The sequence below is a fragment of the Opisthocomus hoazin genome, chromosome 16 (assembly GCF_030867145.1).
Source record: "Opisthocomus hoazin isolate bOpiHoa1 chromosome 16, bOpiHoa1.hap1, whole genome shotgun sequence".
Lineage (NCBI taxonomy): Eukaryota > Metazoa > Chordata > Aves > Opisthocomiformes > Opisthocomidae > Opisthocomus > Opisthocomus hoazin.
Genome location: NC_134429.1, coordinates 12,420,176 through 12,445,490, shown reverse-complemented (window position 1 = coordinate 12,445,490; position 25,315 = coordinate 12,420,176). Strand labels below are relative to the sequence as shown.

Here is a 25,315-nt window from a genome sequence, read left to right as displayed (position 1 = left end):
TATGTATCACACTTCTTGAGATGGTAATACTCTCTCTTTCAGAAAAAATAAGTCAATGGGGAAGAACAAAATACAGACTGAAAAAAACACGGTTGCCAATAAAAGCTCCCTTTTTTCCTTTGAGACCACATAATGGCCACCAGGTAAGCCTGGATTTATGGGAGTTTTCCAGCACCTACCAGCACTGTACCCTTTTCAAAAGCTTTCCCTCAAACCATAAATTTTGGTACATTAACACCTTTTTATTGACTTAATCACTCAGCTAGTATTCTACTGTTTTCAAGTACTTCTACTTCTCCTGCCTATTTCTGCAAAGAAGGCTTTATTCTTAACGTCATTTCCAGTGCAGACAACCAGGCAAGCAAATTTTTTGCTCACATGAGGATATGCTGTCTCCTATCCACTTAACTTTTTGGTATCTCCAAGTAAGTAAGAGGAATTGCACCAAGTTTGCAAAGCTTTATTTTACTTTCCACTGCTCCCTCCCGCCCCTTCGAGACTGTCCTTGATTCCAAGCTATTCACAGTAGTACAATGCAAGCTGTCCGACTGCCTGATCTGCAGCTAGGAATTGACTGGAAAGGACTCTGCAGCAGGGTTGTTGCTACATGGCTTTAAGCCAGACTTTACCAACTGACCTTATTACTGACAGTACAGGAATAAACAAAGACATCTAATGAGCACTGCAAGAATTGTTGTAGAAACTTCTCTCCACTACACTGATGTCCCATTTCTTTATGGCTTTCTTTCACATGGGCCTTAAAATCAAATGACAAAGAGGAGGATTTTAGGAGTGAATTAGAGCTTTGTACTTGCTTGCTTGCCTTTTCTACTTTAAAAGTTTCTATCGCCTGTCTAAACCTTGACAGGTAAATATTCTTCTTTAATTTCTTGTAATATCATTAAGAAGAAAATCTTATGACAGCATTACTTCAGCATACATAACATTTGAAGAAGTACTTTGTTATTAGAGCTCTAAATGCTACACAAATAAACTGCAACAATCTTCAGAACTATCTTCAGAAGTATTTCTTCAGGCGTACTACGTATTAAAAAAATAGATCTGGGCATTGAAAGGTCACTTAGCTGTAGAATGTATGACAAAAACACTTTCTTCAATTTTCAAATATAATTCATAAAATAATCTGCGACAATCAAAATGCAGCTTGACATTGGAAATTTTAACTTTTTTTTCCTTCCCACAAATTTTAATGAGTAAACACAGTGAAGAAATTGTTCGCAGATGACATGAGTGCTAGTTCCATCCTCTTCAAGCACGTATTCAAAACACGGAGATGACTGAACTCACTGTATCACTCCTCCATCCTAAATCCTTTCTTCCTGTTTCTATTCCATTACTTGGAAACTTACCACACACAGGTCCGGTAAAAAAATTTCTCTGAAAACCAACGTTGTCCCTTTTGACAAAGAAGAGAACGCAAGACAAGCCCCAGGAATATTACAGATTGCAAAGCTGCAGCCATGTATCGCTATGTCAGCAAGGGAAAACACAACAGCGTAAGCAAAGGCAGAATATACCAAGTCAGAGGTGAAGTCTTCATAAAATAAATTTCACTTTTTACCTAACAGAAACATATGTTACACCAAAACCAGCACTGTTATCTCCAAATTGCATAATCTGAACAGGTTCTCCAATGAAATCCTGAAGTTTGATGTTGCAGTAACAGACATCTGTAGGGTGGAAGAGAACAGCCAACATGAAACAGACTACTAACCTTATCCGTCAGACTCCTTTTCTCTCTGCGATCATTCTCATCGACCTCCATGTTTTCAATTCCTGAATCCACATCTACCTGGGACATACTGCAAGTGCAAACAAGAGAAGCAGCCCATTAACTTGTAGAAAGCCACAGACAGTCCTCTAAGATACTGACTGAAAGAGTGTCACCTTAAGCAGAAGCAGCAGAGAAAAAACAAAGCAACAGCAACAGCCATATGTACAAACAGCAATTTAAATCACTAGTGGATACATGCTTCTCATATTACACTTCTTTTGAATTCAAAAAACACAATACTAAATTTCTTCAGCAGGCAATATAAACTACCCAACTGTCACAGCCCATAATCTTTCCCTTTTTAAATAGAGTAGCTGAATTGTCCCCACCAGACATGCTCATCGCTTAATGTCTCAGATAATGCTTTGTCTTCTGTCACTTTAGGTCAGGAATTCCCATTAAAACTGGATTAGAAAAAGCATTACAGGGGTCTAAACAGTGTGTCATTTTAAGCATTTAACCCCATTGCATTAACACTGCTGGAAGTGAGAAATGGCAGAATATTTTCCTGTGTAAGTGGTTTTGATGATTAACACTGTGCAGTATTTGCTGGCTTATACAAGCTGCAGTTTTTACCTTTTCTCACAGGAGACACTATCAATATCCATGCTCTGAGACCGAGAGAGAGACTGAGATTGTGTTTCAAGGCTGTTAGATGGAGAACTGCTGAGTGAACTCACTCCTTCGCTGCTCTGGCTTCGGTGGGCTACTCCTAGAGAAAAGGCACCACCAAGATTACTACTACAGAGACGAGAAGGCACTACACAGTTATCTGGATGGAAAAGCAGAGGAAATACTGGTTTTCAGTCCAGCTCTTAAGCATTCTTAGTAATGCATTAGGAAATAAATGTCAATAATATTCACATTTCACTACAGATAATCATATTTTCTACCTCCCCTTGCAGCAGCAATATAGGAATGCTTACCTGCATTACAACACAGAGAACAAAATTAAATTTGCATCCATGAAGTGTTGAGAGAGATTCACTCCCACAACAAAAAAGCAGCACTGGCAAACTGATCTCCTATACGATTGCTCTGTATACTGCCTTAAGACTTTGTCAAAGCCCCTCTAAAGTCAGTCCTATAAGAATCGAACTTCACACTGGGTCATTACAATGGAGTTAACCTGGGTGAGGACACAGAATAAAAATTATGTGAGTTCTGACAGTGTTCCCACAAAACTTCCCACAATTTACTGGGAAATTATAATTACTTTTCTTCTCCACTAGAATGAAATAAGCACCCAAGGAGTCCTAACAACATGCACTAAGCACAACACCAGCAACTATAAACAATACAATGGCTTTGGAGCATGGCTGATGAGCGTCAGGACATGAACAGATGGATTCACTCTGCAATGAAGTGTCCTTCAGGCAAGTGTTCGATACTAGCATGGTAGGAAGACAGTTATATGCATAATTACAAATAATCCAGAAAACGCCCTGCATTCAATAACAATGGAAGTTGAATGAGACCTACAAACATCTAAATAGAGAGGGCTCTTAAGTGTAGCCTATTCCTAAAATTTGTGCCTAGCGACACTGTTTGAAGTTATGATTTATAATAAACTAGCATTAACTGCGAGCTGCAACTGTAGTTTTATCAATATCAGGTATTTGCATATCAGTAAACGGACTCCTTGAAGGAGCAGAAAAAAGGTATTATTCACCTGTCTGTTTAAAAAGAAAGCAGCAGTGAATTTCACTCCTTTGGGTTCTTTCGCCTGAAGTTTACAAGACATTCCCCATATAGTATTAGGTTTCAGGTGAGAAGTGTAAAACCAGATTGACAACCTATTTTTAAATTCCAGCACTGGCTGCGTTTCAGTGTTACTACTGAAAAGCGCAAACTTGTCCCGCACTTAAAGCAGCAACACATTCCGAAATTAACAGTGTGGGCAGCAACACAGAACAAATCAGGACTCTGCTCTTTGACACAAGCTGATGCTTTCGAGCACCCTTCCCAAAGCTTTTCTAGGTCTTGAAACAATTAATTTTACAGGAATAAAAGTGCAGAAGGCACAAATATCCCATTTAGAAGGCAGTTTGCGGAAGAGCAACTAGATATTCAGCATAGGAGGTAGGAAAAGTTGCTTCACTCTGTCGCTTGGAAACTCTTGTTTTACTCCCCCAGGTACAAAACCAGTATATATAAAACTTCTTAGATTGGGTATTAGTCAGTACCCAGAAAACACTCAGATCTTCAAATAAAAAGTGGAAAAGACATGCGAGGTAAAAATTAATCTGCATTGGTATTCAGAAAAGAATTTAACAAGCAGATCGTCCAGACACCTATGCTCTGTAACTGAAGACATGTAAAAGCACTCTAAGGTATATCAGGGAGATATGCATATGTAACTTATACCTATCACAAAATACTCGCTAAATGTCAATTTCACTCAGTTTGGTTCAAAGCTTCTATGCTTTGCTTAGCAATTTTAGGGCTGTAGCTGTGTATTACCATTCATTCATAAACAACGTTCAGACAACATTCTTTAGCCCATTAGGTTTTCAGTGTGAAAAGCAGAATAAAGATACGAACCAAGATCCTCCAAGAAAAGTTAGATTTCACCTAACCACCTATTTGCCAGCATTGAATGTCTGCAAAAGATTTCACCCAGGAAGCAGGAAAATGTCAAGAAAAACTCAATTTCTGTTCTAAATGGCTATTTCCTCCAGTCCTGGAATTTTGGTGATGCATATTACAGCTTTGACACTGGAAGTCCTTGCACAATGCACAGACCCAAAGCCTAGTACAGATTCTCCACAAAACCAAGGACACAGAACCACCAGGTATAGTGTCAGAACTGAGCAAAGTCGCTCAGGTCAATCAGGTGAAATAAAAGCAACTTTCAAAAGCAATGATGTAGTTTCCCTAGAGACAACACCCAGCAGAAAAACGCTGCCCATGGCAGTGGAAGGCTGACTTTAGCAGGTATTCCAGCACACCGCTGATTTAAGACATCTCATTTACAGCCTTGTCTTCCTACAGTACATCACCAACTATAAGGCAGCCGTCTTCCTTGAGTCCTTCCTCTCCCTTCCTCTTCCCTCTTCCAAAACAAAAAGCTAGCTAAGTCAGTGGATGCAGAGACTAGAGCAAACATGGCTTACCAGGGTGAAGAAATGCATCGTTCTGCCTTCCCCTGAGGTCTTACTCCCACTGCCAGGAAAATGGACTTTAACAGTTATACTGCAGCACTCATTAACAGGCTTCTTCAAACAAACTGTTCTACCCACCACCTTTTCACAACACTTGCTTCTGTACTTTGCTGGATTGGGTATACAATAAAATACCTGACACCAAGTTATGGTTTTCCTTAAAAAAAAAAGAAAAAAAAAAAAGAAAAGAAAAGAAACACACCAGCATACAGAGACATGCAAAAATTATGAAGACCACACACCTAGTATGCATGGCTGTCATTGATGCACTGTATTTAGTCTTTCAAAAATATTTTTAAAACACATACAAAATTATGGTCATATTTTCCATGAAATTGATGTGCAAGTCTGATCTCACCATGACACACAACTTCTTATAAAAACGGATGCTTACAAGGACACTATTCAGCTGGGGCTGCTCTCTGTATGTCCAAATGAATTAAAATCCTCTGCAGTCATTTTAGTCTACTGCTCAAAGGAACACCTGCAAACCACACAGCATTAGCTGAGTCTTCATTTATGCTAAATAAATACAGCAGATAATCAGTCGTGAACATTTTTTCCTGATCTACTCCCCAATTTGACCGTATCTCTTACCCTGGTCTGAAAAACACACACATTATTAAATTGCTGCACTGAATGGCGCTGTAGGAAGCAAACACTATACTGACCAGGTAACTTCTGTATCTGGTCATCAAACAATCTAATCTGTATAATTAGGTAGTGTTCAGGGCAGACAGAGTTTCTAAGGTCTTAGCCACCCGACCACTTCAAACCATGACAAACCTGCCTGCCGGTACACGCACATTTCTACCTTCGGGGACGTGTTTCCACACCTCCTGCTCTGCTGGCATTGTCGTTTATACAGTTGTGCAGTAAGATAGGTCAGGACCTCATCCATTTGAGAACTAACCATTCATTTTTTCTAGGTTAGCTTTCTCCTGGATTAAGTCCATGATCCACCTTACCACACAGTTGCTACGGACAGCGGAGGGAGAGGCAGTGAGAAATACTCCTTTCAGCAAGAGCCTAACCTAAGATGCATTGAAATAGTCACATGAACACAGCAAGTGAACTCTGTACTGTTCTTAAAAAAAGTCACCTTTGCTTCTGAGTTGCTGTCTATAATCATGAGGACAATACACAGTGTTAAATTCCATCTGCAATGAGCTGTTCACTGGAAATGCTTTTGATAGCTTTTTCTCTGTCCTGCTTTGGATACAAGGCAACAAAATAAGCAGGAAAGAGTCACTTCTAGGTATTTCAGAACAGCACTGTAATTAAATTACAAGATTTAAGCTTGTAAGTTACTGTACTTGCCAAAGGGAAAAACGCAAAATTTCAGAAAGAAAATAGGTACAGATAAAGAATTCTGCATGCTTATCAAGAAGCATTTGAAAAAAACATTATTTCCATCAAATACTTAGAAATCATATTGAAAATCTGTTTAAAACAACCTTGACATTTGTTCTGAGATTAGTTTTGTGAACCTCTGCTTTGTAACACAACACGCAAAACAATTTAAGTTTTCAGATAAAGATCGCAATACTAGAAAACATGCCAATTTGTTTTGATTTCCAAGATATCCAACTTGAAATCAAGATCATTATTTACTCTTTTAGGTCAAAAGTGATATTACACATAAGAATACTGTCTTCACTTCTCTACAGAGCAACCCTCCACTTTCCGTGCTTATGAGGCATTACTCATCTCTTCTGCAATAAATACTATTCGTAAATATCCTGCTTGTATTTACTCCAGTAAATAGTGAAATTGGCCAAGTAATACAAAGGAGAAAGCAAATACTTTATTCTTACATTGACAATGCAGTCACAGCCTACTATTTTTAATTGTGCCAAATGCTAGAAATTAAAGATCAAAAAATGAACTTGGGACTGATTGCTAAAATGTACCTAGAAACCAATCAATAAAAACTGTGTTGCAAGACTGAATAGGGTTTTTTCCTGTCTCCTTGACAGATAGGCTTTCTTTTCTGTAATATTCTGTAATATTAATTGCAAACTTCAAGCTTTAGTAACCCATATTTTAAATGTCATTAGTTTACCAATACCCGGAAAACAACTGAATCTAACCATTTATTATGTGGAAAACAAAAACAAAAGTACCTTCATTCACCATTTTAGAATGTTTCTTTCTGAAAATTATTTTTAGTAACAGCAGAAATAACACCAGTAATAGTGTTCACAGAATCACAGAATGGCAGGTGTTCGAAAGGGCTTGTGGAGACCACCTAGTCCAAGCCCCCCACCAAAGCAGGGTCACCCAGAGCAGGCTGCACAGCACCGCATCCAGGCAGGTTCTGAATATCTCCAGAGCAGGAGACTCCACAGCCCCTCTGAGCAGCCTGGTCCAGGGCTCCGTCACCCTCAAAGTAAAGCAGTTCTCCCTCATGTTCATGTTCTACAGATAAGGAGTTGCACAGTAACATTGAGTAGACATAAAATAATCACTTTTGTCACTAACATGCTGCCAGCCTACCTGATGCACCAATTGGAGAGGTAGCTGGGGTCATGCTATGGACATTGAGGCCGAGACTATGGGATGGCCCCGGGGCTGGTGCCACCGCCGGCGGTCCCGGTGGGGTCTCTCTCTGCGGCGACGTCAGTGGCGTAGAAGGCTGGGAGGACGGGCCACCCGCCAACCGCGCAAGGCGCCTTCGACGAATCTGCACAAAGGAAATAAAACAACAGCGAATAAACAAGTTCGTTGGCACGTACGTATGCACAGGCAGCCCCTTGTTGCCCTCTTGCTCTCCTACACAGCAGGGGTATTCACCCCTGCGAGACTTCCAGTACAGAAATGCTACTCGATAACATGCTAAATGGAGCTGAGTCTTACCGCCGTTCCTCTGTTCTGCGCGACAATACTAAAATACCCTTCTTGTTTAGATTTTAAATACGTATTTGCCGTCTTGGAAAACCATTTCCACTGGACAGTACCATGTTTGTCCCTCAAACGGTTGCGTAAGGCAAATTTAACATTTACTGCTCAGCAATTTCAAAATCTGTCACACTCCCCCTGCATTTATTTTGGCATTTGATGAAACAAACCGTATTAATCTGATAAAAGGGACAATATGAACATGACCTTTGCCTTAAATTCACACCACATGATACTAATAAAAGCACCCGTGCTAAAAAAGATCCAGTTGAAAATTATTAAAGAAGACTGCTGTCCCAGTGAATCTGACACAGACCTGCAACACTAAAAATATGCAACTCATCTGCTGGACAGAAGCACCTTGGGAAGTCAGACAGTAAATAACATCCTCTCATCACCTAGAGACATTCCACCACACCGAACTGAAACAATTCGCTAAGACAGAGAAGCATCCACCTTCAAAATCAGATTTCAGAAAACTGTTATGAATCTATTGATTAAAAGTAGCATGTGACTGCATAACTAATATTACACGTGAGAAAAAAATGGACAAAATAAAACTTATAAAAGTTATCAAACTCTTAATTTGTACGTGTTTCAAGTGAAATGAAAAACAGAAAAGAAGTTATTTATAATCACAGGCTGCCTGAGAGGATCTGTTCCTAAAGCTTATATATTCAGCTCAAAATAGGTCCAGCACAAAATAAAAGCATCATCTTTCAGGGTGTCCACTCCCTGCAAAAATAAGCAACTCACGTTGTTCCCTTTTTTTATTATGATACTTAAGAATCGCATGCAATGTATCTGCTTTAATTTCTGCTCATAATCCTAAAGAACTGCCAAGCAAGTACAGGAGTGAACAAAAGATTTGTGTCAACTCAATGCCTATGCTACATTACTTCAGTCATTTAATGGCCTGTGAAACCTACTCCAACAGGAAGAATAACAGATCAAACTAAATCAGACTTCAAAAACTGTGGGAAAACAGTGTCTGGAACTACATCTCCCTCCATGACAGGTGTCACCACATGAACATGGAAGGCAGCTAGGAAATAAATTCCTTTTTTAAAATTTTTTTTGGTTGTTCTTACGACAGAAAAAAGGCTAGGATTAGAATATCTTAATCCCTCCTCCATGTCAAGCAAAATAGGGGAGCTTATTGCACAAATACATTCTTTAGCTCTACCATAAGTAGAAGCTGTACACTTTAGGGTCTCTCAAACGTTTTTAAAAATATCTTAATTTTTCTCCACTTGTATTTTATATCTTAATTTTTCAGCTGTTTATCTGAAAAAAAATACAGAACTACCTCACCCCACAGAGGCATACCAGAGAAAATGTCAGCCACATGTCCCCACATCCGTTTTCCCTATTGCTGAATCCAAATGAAGTGTTCACAGCTTACGAAGCTGTACCAAATATACTAGCAGTTAAACAACCTAGCTGAATTGAAATCTATTCGAATTAGGCAGTTGAATTAAAGTTTTAACAGCTGTTTCATTACCATTCATCTCATCTATAACCATGTTTTTCAGATAAAGGAATGGCAAGCAGGAATGGAGGAACAAAAAAAAATACAAACACACACACAAACTGCCCATATACGCAGAAGTGGCTGAGGGAGAGAGATGAAGATTAATTATGTAGAGCGCAGAAAAATAAATGTGATGTGAAGCTTTCTGACAACTGCTCACGTTCATTCTCGCTAGCTAGTTCCAAGTCTAGCGTTTGGAAGCAAATATGTAAGGATAAAAAAGCATAGCTATTAATCAATATATTTATCAATTTATTCTCAAATACAGTCAAACGTTGATTACTCAAACAAGGTCATCTCCCTCACCAGGTATGACTTGCCCAAAGCCTCTCTTCTCCCGGTTTCAGAATCATCTCCCAGTTTCAAGCAGGTAACTGAGGCCACTTGTGCCACTCAGCACTCCTTCACCTACAGCGCTAGGCTAAATCAACACCAAAGTTACATCAAAACCAGCTGCAATCATCGCTGTTGAAACAGGAGGACACCAAGACGAAATTTCTACTTCGCCTCTGTCACCTTTAGTTCATCAACCACCCATCTTTCTTATGGGCCAATCCCCCAGACTGCAACCTGCCCCGAAAAAAATTCTCAAAAGGGCATGGAACAAAGAAATCTGCACAGAGACCGAGCTGCCTTTAGGTAAGATATTGCAATTAAAATCAACACAAGATTTCTCCATGCCCCTTTAAGAATGATAGGCAAATTATACTTATCTTCCTTACTGCTGAACAAATTAACATAAAAATATAAATACACTCTGAATATTTTTTCCCCCGAAAGAGACAGCTTTCACAACTGAGGGTACATTTAGCGATTGTTAAAGGACAAGACTTGGTTCTTAGATATCCTGAGCTGTCACATTCCTCGACGTTTACATAAAATTATCACAGAAATCTGAAATTTGATCTGAAGATTAGAAAGTTTAAGAGAAGGAAAAAAAGGGGAGAAACAAAGATGATATGCTAGAAAGGCAAAGGTGCAGGCTGAAAGAGAAGTTTGAGAATGCAGCATAGAACTGGTGCACACACTCCGTCCAGTTAATTCCCTTGTGCCTTAAGCCCGAACAACATCAAGACCAGGGAAGTGAAATAGGCTTCATGCTCAGGGCACAACATGGGGACTCAGAAGACGCAGCTTGTTTGCACAACACCAGGCACAAATGAGGCCCCAACCTGTCGCCTTCATGTGACACAAACAACACGTGTCAGAGCTGTGGGAATTCAAAGTGACCTGTTCTTATTTCAGACTGAGTGACTCCCTGAATTACCATGCAGAAACACATAGCTGGGGTTGTTTGGTTTTTTTTAAATATTTTATTAGCAAAGTTTAGGGTACCTCAATAATACCTAACCCCTGATTTCTGCAATAAGCACTTGCAATAGTAACCTATGACAAAGCTGTTGTGTATCCTTACATTACTTAACAGTGACAAGTTATCTGGTACTAATTATTACACAAGCTATGCAACAAACGATGCCCATCTTCCCTGCAGAGCACAACTCAGTAATACACAGTTTAAAATATTAATAAAAAAATCTAATTGATTGAAAGGAAAAAGCACATTGGTTTTTAATTATTACAGTTTTGCTGGACACATCTGGACTATGTCTTTGAATAGCAGGTTTCAGAAATACATTTTTTATCTTACTGGACTTCCTACAAACTGTTAGCTGGGCACACTACAACAAACAATGTGAAAACAGCACCCTGTTAACAACAGTTAACTGATAATTTGATTATGCAGCAGATCAATACAGATACAATCAGGAAGACTGGTCCCTCAGGCTCACACACTCTCGGTTAAAAAAAAAAACCAACTCTATCAACATCTGCTTTAGTGGCAACTGCGTAGTGAGACTCCACAGATTTTTTTTTTAATTCATAAATCACAGAAGAGTTCCAAATCTGTACAATAAAGGGTAATTTGAATAGATAGCTTTATTTTTCTTGTATTTATTAGAGCATGTTAAATTGGTTTAAGATTGGTTTAAGAAATGCTTCATTTTCTGGTGACACTGGTCATGTTTTCTGCCCAGAAAACACTACTCTGAACTACTCAAAATCACGTAACTGCTAAAAAACGCTAAGTTAACATCATTCTTGCTTGCCACATTTGGCTTGATTCTGCTTTTTTCTATGCAGCCCCTATTGTCATCTTGTGCCAAAATTTACACACTAAAAAGGAATCTTCTCCCCTCCTAAATATTTTTGTGTGGACTGTAGTGAATGACAACTTCTAGTGCTCTAACAGAAAAAACACTGAGAAAATTTCAGTGAGAGACACCGTTGATAGCAGTGGAAAATCTCTTCCTGAAGCTAAAATATATCCTATAATCCCAAAGCCATTATCAATTGTACCCATCTCTCTTCTTTTAAAGTTAGAATCTGTTAGTTAGACTTAATCATGGTTCGATATAAGAAAATAATCTAATCTACAAGAGGCTTGCAATTAATTTCAACTTAAGTTTTTTTTATCCCCTTCAGTCACTGCCAGACAAAAAGTTTGAATCAGATATAAGTAACCCATAATATATTTTAGAAGGCTATTTTTCCATCTAGCCCACCTCTGATCCAGGGTCCACTGGGTCAAGTAACAGCAAAGTGGAGGTGTGGAGGAATATTAAAACAGACTTGGCTCTGACTTTTCAATAAGGTGTCCATTAACAATAGAAAGTGACAGCGTAACTCTCTTAAAACGATGTAATCTTAAATTCGCCTCAAGCAATCACCTAAAAGACCAGTCAGCTCTGGTCCTAGCTGAACTGTACTAGGAAGACATGGAAAAACTTGAGTCACTCAAGACAAACATTTTGCCAGAAAAGGTAGATGAGTCCCTACTGGAGAACTCATTTTCTGCAGCCTCAGTTCCGTGATGCAGTGGTTTTGATGATGTCGGTATTTTGCTGAAGCAGTGACACAAACAAGCTTACATACGTTAAATAATTCTGAAATTAATCATAAAACACCTCATAATCAGATGCAGTTTAACACTCATGTCCGCATGTACACAAAGTACTCATGAAATACATCTATAAAAATTAGAGATCCCTTTTCACAATAGAAATTACAACCGTAGCGTCCTAGCCCACGCTCCCCAACATGGGACTCCTTTTCTCAATGCTTCCATAGAGTACGAGGACCTGTATCAAGTAAACAGCACGAAGTATTTCCTCCTGGTTCCTTCTGCAGCATGGTATGATTGCTAAATCATCATGTACAGTGTAATCAAAAATATCTCAGCTTTCTGGAATACAAATCTGAGTGACGACAGCCGCCACCTTGCTCTACAATCCTTGCCATAAGATACAGTACAGAACAAAAACAACTTCTTTTGATCCTCTACGGAGTAACAGCACAGCAATGAGCCTATGCTGCAGCTGGTCCAATACAATACACTTGTTATGTATGCAATACAATTTAATGTGAAAATATTATTTTAAAGAGACGAGGGAAGATCTGAAATTGTACACGATTTGGGCATTACACTGGGACAGTGGGGAACTCCCTATATCCTGATCAGTACCATGACAGAATTCATTTGAGAGTCCTCCAGTATATGAACAAAACAGAAGACCTTAGTCCACATTAAAGAAAAAAAAAAGACAACACCATTGCTTAGAAGGTACAGAGGACAGTTCACATCCCATGTCAGATGTTTGTCAACCACAACACCTATAACTCTTAAGTGAAAGAACAAGGAGTTGAATTAAAAAAAAAACCAAGCAAATCAAAGGAAGCATTGGAAAACTGTCCAGCCTGTTTCAAATCGTTTCAAGAAAAAATTATATTAAATACAAGACCATCCCCCCCTTGCTTCTCAGCACAGAGGAAGCAAGATTTTAAGTGGTTTACTATGTTAAGAAGTAGGGTTTTTTGTAAATCACAGAGAGAAAACACACAGCACGCCTAGCGCTGCAGGCAGGCAGGAGACACCCTCCAGACAAAGACCACCTCGCAGCTGGGAGCAGAGAACCAGCGCTTAACGCAGAGAGCAGCGACCCAGGCGGGGGTCGCGGGGCAGGGGCAGCACCCGGGCAGCACCGGGCGCGAGGCGAAGCAGAACGCCCTGCCTGCACACCGGCTTCCCCTTAGGGTCAGGAGAAGGGCCCCAGCTGAGCCCGCCGCCCCCTCCCCGCGGGCCCCCGCCGCCTCACCTCGTCCGCGCTCAGCTCCTCCATCGCCTTCCTCTTAATGGTGAATGGAGGAAGGGCGCCTTCCTCCGCCCCGCCGAGGGGCAGCTCCGAGGAAGCGCTCTCCTGCCGCCTGTGCCCCCCCCGGGCCGCCTCACAAGGGCATCTCTGGGGCGGCCGCGCCGCACCGCGCCGCGCCTCGCCTCGCCTCGCCTCGCCCGCCGGCAGCCGGCCCCGCCGCCGCCGCCCCCGGCCCGCTCCCTGCCGCCCGCCCGCGTCTCAGCTGCCGCCGCGCCCCGAGGCGGAGCCGCCCCCCGGCTGCCCCAGCCCGCCTGCGCCCCTCGGCCTCGGCCCCCGCCCGTGCCGCGGCCCCTGCCCCGCGCAGAGATTATTCATCAAAACAAGAGGGCGGCGGCGGCCATCTTGGGGCGGGATCACGTGAGACCGCCCGGCGGCGCGGAGGGAACCGGGCATGCCGGGCCCCGCGCTGCGCCGACCAATGGCGGCGCCGGGAGGCGGCGCGCGGAGCGGCGGCGCGAGCGGGAGGGGCGGGGCCCGGCGGCTCGTCGTGGCGGCGCGGAAGGGGCGGCCCGCGCGCGAGCGCGCTATGGCAACGTGCGCGAGGGCGGCGCTGAGGGGAGGCGGCCATGAGGGCCGGGAGGAGCGCGGGGCGCTGAGGAGAAGGGTGGGCGTGATGGAGCTGCCCGCTGCGTCGTCGCTCGCCCGGAGGCGGGAGCAGCCCCGCAGGTAGGGACGCCGGGTCCAGGCTGGGGTTAGGCTGCTGGAGTCTTCCCCTTTTAATGGGTCCGACTGTGCTGCGCTCTTTCAGGGTGTTAGCCCACTTCTCGGTGACCGCTGACTGAGGTTCTACAGGCTGTTTGCCTAATTACTACAGTCTCTATAACATACCAAGGGAAAACGAACGCATTAAGCCCCCAGTGAGTACTGGGCCTTGGCCCTAAGTGTGGTTTAAGCCTGAGGTATTTTTTTCCTTTCTTGTGTAAAAACACAAATTTTTCTGCACCTAGTTGTTTCATTATACCATAAAATGATATTTTTGTGAAAGATACTCTTCTTTTCCTCTTTGTTTTCCCTCTCCCTCAAAATGAAACTCCAGCTGGAGAACAAACCAGCCAGAGTCTGTGTTGTCTTTAAGGGAGTTGGAAGGTCTCTTCCAGCTCTGCTTGTTCAATCAGTTGTAACACATGTAGGTGAAATAGAAAAGGATTTTGAGAAGTTGCTGTTTCAGAAGAGGACAAAAGAAGGGAGTTGCATCAGCAGATTTTTGCCCTGTGGATGAACAGTCACTAATAATAAGATCTTAATAGACAGCTATGAGAAGTGCAGAGTGGTTTGGCTCGTTGAGTGAAAGAATCCCATAAAAGGAGGACAACAGGATGTTCTTAAGATGGAAGCAAACTGGTCTGTATGAACAAGGGGTAGAATTAAGACATATTTCCATAAACACTGCAAATAATTATAAAGTAATAAAATTAGTCAGGTTTTTTATGCATGAGGCAGATAGGATATTTAGTCTTGTGTTTCATCATGCATCGTCCTTAACATACTCTATTGATTTAAAGGTGTTTGAAGAAAAGCAATGTTTTTGATGGCTTAACCAAGGTGCCCAGAATAGAAAACAAATTCTTTTGCAAATAATTGGATCACAACATATATTGTCGGTCTTTTTGTAGAACATATGCGTATTGTTACCTTTGATTTTTAGATGATGCATCATTATGTATTTCTTTATCTTCTTGGGATTATGTTTCATGTTGCTGTGGGTTTTTCCCCCCCCCCCCCAATGGAGTTGGGGCTATAATCCAAGCACAGGCTTTTATGGGATTTCACTTGCTGGTTTGTTCTTATGCTAAACAATATAGTCATTGCACAGAATAGTATGCAAGAAAATTATTAGGGAACTACACACAAATTTATGTCTTAACAGCTTTTGAGTAAAAAATATTAACCTTAAGAGACTTCTGATGGTGTCAGGGAAGAGAGTTACATGCTCCATATAAAAGTAGTCTGTATAAATGTGTCACGAAGACCAACTTTTAGAAACAATAATAGCAAACTACATTCAGTGATACAACTCCTTACACTTTTATTAGAGAAAGTGTTTTGAGACTGTGAATCCTGGCAGTTGTTTTGGTTTTCCATTGTCTGTTTTGACTGTAGAATCCAGAAGGCAATACATTTCTGTTCACCTGTCTATAAAGTACTTTCACATGCAGCTGGTGTACCTTAAAATCATCTTAATACACATGGCCAGCAGTTGCACTAAAAACCTCAGAGGTTGGTCGATGAAAAAGTTTCACCATCAAAGCAATAGTGTAAGAGAATTGAAGCGGTCTGAAAGACTTTAGAATAAAACCTTTCAAGTGCACCTCTTGGGAGTTTTGTTCTTGTCCTTCAGTTCTGTAGTTCAAGTGCATATCTTATTGGCATGGGCTATCTTAATGTCTTTTTTTTTTCTTTTCTCTCCATTTTCAGAACATGTGACTGCTTCCTTTCTCTTTTCACCTTGCATATCAAGATGTTTAATTTGTATTTTGTGAAAGCATGCGAATTGGTTAGCATATAAATGAAATTAGGATAAGCAGTTTTGTCACTGTAATAGCTTCTCATCCTCAAGAGTTACAGTGTATCCTCAAGCGAGTTCTGCATAGCATTAACTGCTTTCATATCAGTAGTTTGAAGTAGGAAGGTAGCAATGAGAAAAGTAATGTCACTGCTGATAATAACTCTTCTATACATCTAACAGTAAGAACTTCTAATGAATTATTATTCTTCTCATCATGCAGGTTTTCAAGGTTGCATTTTTCTGATTTCTATTTGGAATCTCTCTTTGTACTAAGAGAGTTCTTAAGGTCATCATTGCCTTTCTGTGTTGTTTCTCATGCATATCTTATTGGAGTGCACAGCTTAAAAGCTGTGGGCTTTGAGAGTATCTGCAATATTTACCATTTAAAATACTGCTGCTGGGAACCTCTCCCATTTCAGTCAAGGTGCCGTGCGTTCCAGAGGTGCCATCTAGTGGAACAGCGACGGCTGCCTGGCTGTTGCTGTGTGTTGCTCATGGCTATGTTTGCTGCATGAATTTGTTGTTTATATTAGGATAACATGGTAACTGTAATTTTGTTTTCAAATAAATGAAAACTACTCAGTTCCCGAAGGAAGACACTGTCAAGATCCACAGAAATAAACACCAGGCATTTTACTGCTGGTCCCCCACATTTCCCTAACTGTATAAGGAATACTAGTTCTTTTCTTGATATTTTGGAAACTAGCTTAAATTTACATAGTCGTCCAGTAATTATATGGGGGGTTCAATCAAACAAAAGGCCCTCCAAGCTTCAACAGATTTTGTCTGCCTCTGGTGGTAGCTTTAAGAATTCTGAACTGACAAGAAGTAGCAGAAAGGTAGTGTTACTTACATTTTAAAACATCAGGGATTACTTTAGAATTTTATTTGCATAGAAAGTAATTAAGTTATAAACTTAGCTAAATTTAATCAAACTCTTTTCTTTTTCCACTGGTGGTAAGATCCCTGCAATGTAAATGTTACCAACTCATGTTATGTGTAACTACCAAGTTGATCTGATCACTTTGTTTATACAAGGCAGAATAAAACCTACTTCTCTATGCAACATTACACAAGGTCAAAAACATTTAACTTAATTGAACAGATGCATGCAAATAAATCTGAACTAAAGAAGCATTGTTTTCACTCTGTATATGTGCTTATAGAGTTCAATTATTTTGCAGACTGGAATCTACATGGATTACTCAGACCTGTCTTCATTGTTCTGCAATTGGATCACAGGCTAGTTTCCTCCGGTAAGCCAAACTTAATTATTTTGAGAACAAAGCAGCTGTGGCACAATATAGGGTCTTACATTACATATTTAAGATATGATCAAGTGGCGTTAACTACTAGTCTGCAACTTAGAGAAGCATTTTGAATAATAAATCTGTATCCTTTGTCTGCTTTCTTTGTCTCTACCATGTTCCACCTCTGTTTTGTTTGATGTTGGCATGCCCCTTTAGAATAGGCAGTTGTTTTGATTTAGACTGTTAGTTAACCAGAGACCCAAGCCACATCACTTACATGTTGGGTTGTGGGGTTTTTTCACCTTCCAAAAACACATTCAGAAGTCAGATAGTTCAGATTGGTTTGGCGCATTTATTAGCAAAAATCAGATCTTTAATACTGGCAACAGCAGACTTATTTCCTGAGCCAGAAACATCAGACCATTTAAGTTAATTGATACAACAAATCAGTTCTCGTCTGTACAGCCATCACTGGACATGAGGATGCAGTCTCCTGTAGGTAGCTGTCTCTGTGTAGGAATCGGGACACATACTCAAGCTCTCTTGAAGACCTGTTTACATACTTGATTCTCACAACGAAGCTCCTGCCAAAAAAACCAAGAGTACAGATATATAGTGAACAAAGGAACTGCTTCTGAAAGTGGACATAGATCCTTTGCCACAACTACTGACCACCACTGTGCTGCCACGCAATAGGTTAAGCTTGACATTCTGAATGTAACTATACAAGACAGTGAAACAATGAAGTTGTTCCAGCTAAACTAAAATCAAAGCAGCACGTGCTCACTATCTACCATCCATTACAAATACTACAGAGCTGGAAGACTTGTGCACACGGTGACCACATTATAGATCTTATTTTTGTCATATAGAGACAGAATTAGTGGAAATCTGAAGTAAATACCAGGTGGAGGTCATCTCCTTCAAGCCAATGAGTCCAGCCCCTGTTGTTGTTCTCACCAGTCTGGACACAGACAAGTTTATCATTTTCCCAGGTAACTAGGCTCTGTGGAAGAGGAAACAAGTGTTTCTGTATGTCTTTGTCTCGGTTTCACAAATACACTCGTAGACAATGTCCTTTTTTCCTAGATAAAAGGGAACCTAAATACTACTCCTGAGGGAAAGTGAAACTCCTTGTCTGTAACTCAGGTTCCTACCTCTGCATTGCATTACAAATAGCATTCTTGAAATTATTTCAGCTCAAGCAGCTGGATTGATAATGGCATCTTAATTTTGTCACAGCCTCTTGATTCAGTCTCACCTTGCATTTTCTGTTATCCAGGCCTTTATTATCTTCTTCAAACTCTTCTCCAATTTTGAATTGAAGCAAATAATCTCTGAATGTGCTAGTGGTATGGATATAAAATGAATCACCATCTTGTTTGATCACTTTCTGAGGCTTCAGCATTTTTGCTATCTTGCGTGTTGCAAAGTCAATACCTTAGACAGGAGGCAAAAAGGTCAGTTATATTTATCACCAATCGTTTTGACACCCAGAACTTAACCTTATTACTAGTAGAAGCATTTCTTAGATAGTTTGACCTTACTGCTATGCAAGGCTTTGTTGGTTTTGGTTGTTTTTTTTTTTTGTTTAAAACTCTATGTTACACAGATCAAGTCATGTTCTTGTACATTTAACTCTCTGGAAACCTGTTTACTCAGTTGTTGCACAATTCCTATGCGAGATTTCTAGGACTTAAGTCAGGAGAGTCCTTTTAGGAGTTGGGGAGAGTTGGTTTCCCACAGACACCCCAAGCTTGGTCTCAGATTTACCCCTGCTCACCTAGCAGGAATAGTTAATGCCTATTCTCATCCTTTGTCAGAGGAAAGGCTTTATGTGAATTAACAAGAATTCTTTGCATCCTATACCTTAAATAGGGTAAAATGAAGAACAGTCCTAGCATTCATTACTCGGGCTTGTGTTCAGGACATGTACTTGCTATAAACACTTTTTAAGTGCAACTAGAAAACATACACTTGTCAAAAGATTCCCTGGTTATCTGTAATGATCAGTCACCTCTAACAGAATCCTGATGTTCTTGGTAATACTGACCTTAAAGCAGTGCTTCTAGAGGTTTGTTTTATTTTTCTATTTCTCTAGTGAATGTTTGTTTCTTTAGAGGAACAGGCCATCTATTTGGTAGGCAACTGAATTACACTGCATCCCAATAGCATGCTCAGAGTTGGGTTTTCAGGAAGGGGGTGGGTAAAATGGGGGGCTGTGTATCAATTAATTTAGCTGTTTTCATCCCCTAGATTAAAAGTGTCATTTTATATGACCACTAGAAGTTTCTCCCTTTATGCAGGCTGAGGTTGTGATCTTCTTGACAGGGTGTGTTCAGCTACCATGTGTTGAACCATATGGCTCATTATGCAGTCTGTGTTTGAAGTGCGACTTCATCACTGTATGCATTACAGAAGTGCCAGAATCTGTCAGTCATGTTTTCACATGGTTACCAATTTATTTTAGCACAGAAGGGTTTGAATTCAGTACTGGCAACAGCCATGCACATGAAGCCTTAACATGGTTATAAGAATGTATAAATACAAACTACATACAAATCTAGTCTTTAGAGTTAGATATTAAATTGAAGGAAAGACTGGGCTTGGAATTGCCACATTCTTTTCTATAACCCTCTAGTTATGCAGCTGATCAGATATTAGCCTCCTCACTCTACTTACCCTGGCAGAAAAGTTTTTCATTCTAGCTGTACCATATTTATTTCAGTCCATGTTTTGTTCATTATGCTGACAACCAAGCAGAAGTAATTAAAGATAGGTTGCAAATCATTAACATGATCCTTTGCCTTTACTTTTAAGTAAGTTCCCTCAACTGCATGCTGAAAACAAATTGCATTTTTCACAAGATTAGTAGTTATGTTTCATTAAAAAAGCCCTTTACTTAGCTGGACAATGTTTATTATCAAGGAACAGACAGAATCTCTATTCTTTTTGAAGACATTAACACATTAAGAGCGTATGACTTAGTATTCAAACTGATGAATAAATTCTTATTATGGGAGCACCCTTTCCTTTTTTCCTAATTTATAATACAGATGAGAAACAGAGAAGAGTTCTTTCACCATGTTAAAAGATACTAACTAGACAATCTATGTAGGTCACCCAGCATAGATACAGTCAGAAAATATATTTCGTTCTTGTGGTGTATACAATAGCCAACAAGAGGCACTGCTGGTCATCAGTTTACAAGAAGTCAGAAAGGGAGAAAGGGGTGGGAGAGGCAGGGAGAAGGGAAGGCAGCACACAAGGTTGCCTGCTGTCACAGTCTGTAATGAGCTTTAAACAAGAAAGCTGATAAAGTATCAGGAACAAGAACTTTCTTAGTTCCCTGTTAAAGCACCGTTAATCTTTCTCTAAAAGATCTGAGCAAGGTAAGAGGTTAGCTTCAAGCACTCCAGAAGAGGGACAGTTAGAGAAACTTATCAACAAGTCACAGTAATGAGAGGAGTATTTTGTAAGCTGTTGAAAGATAAGTGAAACCAAGCTAAACAACTGCCTGGAAGTGTCAAATACTTAAACTTTTTTTTTTTTTATTACTTAACATTTAATTAATCCTAGACAGCTTATGTAGGTTTGCGCTCAAAAGCAAGTGGAATTGACTGGACGGGGCAAACTCTTCCCTGTGTCTGATGAAAGCTATGCAGAAATTCTACTTTTAACAAGTACTAGGCTGAGAAATTCCTGAAAGCTGCAAGGACACTTGGGTGACAGGCTGAAATATAGTTAATGCTGTCTGTTTATCCATAAACAAAGATTTTTCCATTGTTTTTCAGAAAAAAAAAAAAAGCATCAGCAATATCTAGGTCTTAGAACAACTCAGACTTCTAAAATGCAGGAGAACCCTTACAGGGGAAGGATAGAATATGGTATTTTCACCTACCTAAGGCCACCATGTAACCTTCAAAGTTGTCATTGCTGATAAGGTTCCAGGTTCCACTGAAATCCACAGGCATTGCCAGACTGTCAAAGATATAGTCAACCTCTGACCAAAAAGTAAAAATGAAGAAGTAATTTTCCAGCTAGTCTTTATATAAGGAAGACTGTGGGTGGAATTATGTCTGCGAGCCTTTCTGATGGAGGGGAAGGGTACTATTGCTGAGCCAATAGGTGAGAGGGTGTTAGTAGATCAGCTTCAGCTGCATTGGAGGGAAAAGTTCACAGTTTCCGAAATCTTTGTGTGGAGCAAATGTTAATAGCCCAAGAGTCACAATGCAAACCAAAAAGTGGTTTAAATGATTTGTCTCTATCTTGTATCCTTTAAAGGGAATCATAGACACATTTTGTCCTTATTAAATTCCCTGCATGTATATTAGATCTGTGGCTTTATGATGTGAAATCTACATTTTTGTTGAAAAGGTGATCTACGCACCGTAAATACACGCTATATTTGAACAGATGGGGATTGACTGTTAAACTGTGGAGAGTGTTGTATCAGCACATTTTAAAGCAGTACCTATGGCAAAGTAATAGAGATAAATGTTGTATCTTGTTAGTTTGTCTGGAGTGAATAGTAGGCAGCATGGTTGTCTAGTGGTTATAACAGAAAAGTGAAAGGCAAATCTTGTTTGTGTGTGTTATTCTCTGATGTGACTTTCAACACGGCTCTGCTGTGCCACAGTTTACCTCCTTGTGTTCTGATTTCTTTAATGCTGTTAGTTATATCCCAGTTAAATGAACATACATATACAAAATTCTTTATTTTCTTAGGTGCCTTACCTGCCAGAAAATTTGTGTAGCAGTTAGGCATGAGACAGCAGATCCAGAGGTCTGAGCTCTGTTCCCAGTTCTGCAGCTCTGTATTTATAAGTTTTCCTAGATGTGAAAGAGGACGAATACTTGTTCTTGCAATCCACTTTCAACTCCTAAAAATAGCCGATAACAAATTAAAAAGTACTCTAGTGTATGTAGAAGATGTAGCTCCTCCCTTTGCTTTTTATTCTTGACACATACAGTAAAGGAGAGATGACATAGAAGTTATTCCCACTGATGCTTTATTAGATGCTACACATTCTGGCAGAGTGTATACGGAGTAGAACACAGGGTGCAGCAGGTAAACTTTGGTGTTGGACTTTATCTTCAGCAAAGAAGTGAAAGAAATCTCTTAAGTGATGACCCAAAAATGTTTTGAAAAGTGAATGGAGAATGCTTGACTTTGAAGAGAAAGGATATGTGAGGAATTTGGAAGTGAGATTTTATTTCCTTTGGAAGATACATAATTCTCCAATTTCTTGCAGTTCCTCCATCTGTGGTTACCTTTTGCAAACTGTATGCCTTATTCTTACAATTTACCAAGTGAGAAATATGAATTTAATAATGCTGAACAACTAGGCACTCTGGAATTTCTAAGTACAGGGCAGCTAGATAACTTCTTACCTCAGTTTCCTCATCAGTAAAATGGGGAAAACAATCATTCCTGAAGTCACACATATATTTTGAGTGTTAGCTTAATCGCACATTTTAAGTGGTCAGATGGTACAGTAATGAGTGCCACGATGAAGGCTACATTAAAAGAAAAACCCAAAACTGATGGGCCAGGGAAATCTTAACTTTGTTGCTACTATAGTAAAAAGGGAATTTGGTATTCTGAATCTTGAATGAGGAACTCGCCTATAGCTGCTACGTTTATCTATTTACTGCCTCAGGTTAGGCTGAATAAAAGTATTTTGCAGAGAAAATGAAGTTTCCCTGAACTTTAGCTACATTTTTGGAGCTGACAGTTTGACCTACATGACTCACAGAATCATGCGAGTAGGAAATAGGACGTCAAAGCTTGCTTCCTGTTTGCAGATGGATATTGTTCTCTAACCTATACTAGACTAGGAATGGCACAGAGAAATGCAAATTAATGTTTCCCCTGGACTCAGATAGTAACATTTCACCCATAATTTGTTATTACGAGGTTATGGTAGTAAAGCACTGTTGCAATACTACTGACTCTTCCAAGTAAAGAGAAGTCAGTAGTTGGGTAAGTCCTGTGTAAAAGTCTGGATATAACATTTTAATTGAAAATTAACATCATGCAGATTGTCTGGGGTGTGGTGTTTCTTTCTGTAAATCAGTGCTTAATCTCAAACCAAGACTTTTAAAGGGTACTAGGGTTGCTATTTCAAGGGTCAGCCAGAGAATTGCCTGTGGAACTTTTTCTAAGAACTGCAAAGTGCTCTGGCCACATCCTTTGATAGTTCATTTCTTTCTCCCTTACAAATTCCCAATGTTCTGTGGAAATAATTTTTTTCCATTTCCATCTTAATTGTGCAGCACTGAACCTCTAACACAGTGTGGCCTCATTACAGGAGATAAAGTGGTTCCTGCTGCTGTTGCAGTATTTATAAAATATTTTGAGTGTCAATTATATGTATGGTGGAAGGGCCCTGTGTTCTCTTAATAAAGCAGAACCAAATGCAGCGATGTAAAAAGTCTCATTTTTGTTTTTAGAACATCTATGAATGCATTGTAGCCCTTTTAGAAAGTTCAGTGAACTGCATTATTCACAAACCTTGCATTTTGAAGTACATAGATTCTCTTTTAGATCTGGTCCACTCTTGAAAGTTACACCTATCTCACATTTTTGAATAGGCATCACTGACTGTGATGCTGATGACTGATTGGAACAGTGGATAGTCAGTGTGCGGTTACTCCTAGTGTTTTAACAGGCAGGTTTCTGGATCCCACTAGTAAAACAAAAGATCCATACTCAGCAGTCAGTGTAATTTTCGAGCAATGTTCTGTTTTGTGTAGACAAAACTGTACTGACGTCACTCTACCTACTGAAAAATCACGCAGTCATCAGACTTGGTTAATAACAGGATGACTAAAATTAGCATATTACATGCAATTTATTTTATTGAAAGACCCATCACACATAACTACATTAAAACCCAGTGAAATATAACTGTTTGGAGACCAAAGCTTTATGAAACATCCTATTGAATTTGCAGTTTCTATAGAATTACACAAAGTGTACCAACACACACCAGCATCTTTGTTTAGAAGAATAAACCTAAAGTGCAGTTTTACTCTGAAAAGTGACCACATAAATAGGGTGCTTTCCCATTAGAAAGATCCGCTGTGTTTATTCAGAAGCACACTGGTTGACTTGAGGGCTGAAAATAAATCTTTTCTTGCCCTCTATTCTTGCCAGTCATTAAGATAGACAGCGAGCAAAAGAGAAAAGTAGATCTTGTCCTTTCCTATGCACCATCAATAATATAGCTACCTGCCATCAGTTATGGCAGTTTGATTGCTAAGTTGTCAAGGGGGCATAATTTATCCTTCGGTATCTTTATTACTATTGATAAACGAACCCAGTCTCATTTCAATGGACAGTGTAAGCTTGCCTGTGCTCCAAGGGAAAAAATGGCAGAATGAGTACATTTGATGTAGGAATCACCAAGAAAAAAACATAAGAATCTTTGATGCTACTTTCTGTCACAGTGCGGTTACAGATACACTTGTGACTTGATTTTATTACACTAATCTCCTCATAGATTCTCCGTAGACATCCACCTTCACAGGCTGCAGCTAGCAGAACACAGATGTTCTAGTGTATAGTAATTGCAGCATTTCATGTGGGGCTCCAAGTTTGCATGCCCCATGCTGGCTCCACTGTGGGTAACAGGTTTTTCTGATAGTATCTTGACTCCCCTGTTGGGTTTTATAGGAGCCTTGTAGGCCCTAGGGCCACCTGTGATGTTCTATGTTTGGCTTCTGGCTTCCAGACTGCCACTAAGCTTCTAGGGAATCTCTGCCTCAGCTTTTCTGGGATCCCCTGCCCACGGAAGGAGGATGACAGGTTGCAATGGCTATGATCCTGGAACGTGTCCCTCATTCTAGACTTGCCCAACAGCATCTAGGCTTCCTGCTCCGAGTCTCTCTCATTCTGCTGGATTGGTTGATCTGAAAAATGTGAATGGAGTCATCTTGTGGAGATCGT

The 25,315-nt window shown here is 40.1% G+C and overlaps 3 protein-coding genes across 7 annotated transcripts in view; 1 reads left to right on the top strand and 2 right to left on the bottom strand.

Moving 5' to 3' along the window:
* UBE4B (ubiquitination factor E4B) overlaps positions 1-13,745 on the bottom strand; it is a 42,393-nt gene extending 28,648 nt beyond the window's left edge. For 2 of the 5 annotated variants that reach the window (XM_075437665.1, XM_075437666.1), the window contains exons 1-4: positions 13,549-13,745; positions 7,459-7,645; positions 2,372-2,507; positions 1,736-1,823 (exon numbers count right to left, since the gene is read on the bottom strand). In XM_075437665.1, coding sequence (XP_075293780.1) covers positions 1,736-1,823; positions 2,372-2,507; positions 7,459-7,645; positions 13,549-13,572 — 435 coding nt within the window. In that variant the 5' untranslated portion in view covers positions 13,573-13,745. Of the gene's footprint in view, positions 1-1,735; positions 1,824-2,371; positions 2,508-7,458; positions 7,646-7,818; positions 13,516-13,548 lie in introns of those variants that run through there. The other 3 variants (XM_075437667.1, XM_075437668.1, XM_075437670.1) reach the window with 2 other exon arrangements.
* A 439-nt stretch (positions 13,746-14,184) lies between these two features.
* Positions 14,185-25,315, top strand: part of LZIC (leucine zipper and CTNNBIP1 domain containing) — a 34,995-nt gene continuing 23,864 nt past the window's right edge. The window contains exons 1-2 of the mRNA XM_075437152.1: positions 14,185-14,271; positions 17,296-17,367. The gene's annotated coding sequence lies outside the window, so the exon portion shown is untranslated. The remainder of the gene's footprint in view (positions 14,272-17,295; positions 17,368-25,315) is intronic.
* Positions 17,895-21,371, bottom strand: RBP7 (retinol binding protein 7). The gene is made up of 4 exons (XM_009938294.2): positions 21,263-21,371; positions 18,623-18,801; positions 18,266-18,367; positions 17,895-17,945 (listed from the first exon to the last, which is right to left on the bottom strand). The coding sequence occupies exons 1-4, from the start codon at positions 21,333-21,335 to the stop codon at positions 17,895-17,897; spliced, it is 405 nt and encodes a 134-aa protein (XP_009936596.1). The 5' UTR covers positions 21,336-21,371.

Coding starts and splice junctions, on each gene's coding strand:
- RBP7 (XM_009938294.2), bottom strand. CDS start 21,335: ATGCCTGTGGATTTCAGTGGAACCTGGAACCTTATCAGCAATGACAAC. Junction 18,368..18,622: donor TGGATAACAGAAAATGCAAG/GTGAGACTGAAT, acceptor CCTCTTCCACAG/AGCCTAGTTACCTGGGAAAA. Junction 17,946..18,265: donor AAGGAGATGACCTCCACCTG/GTATTTACTTCA, acceptor TTTTTTTGGCAG/GAGCTTCGTTGTGAGAATCA.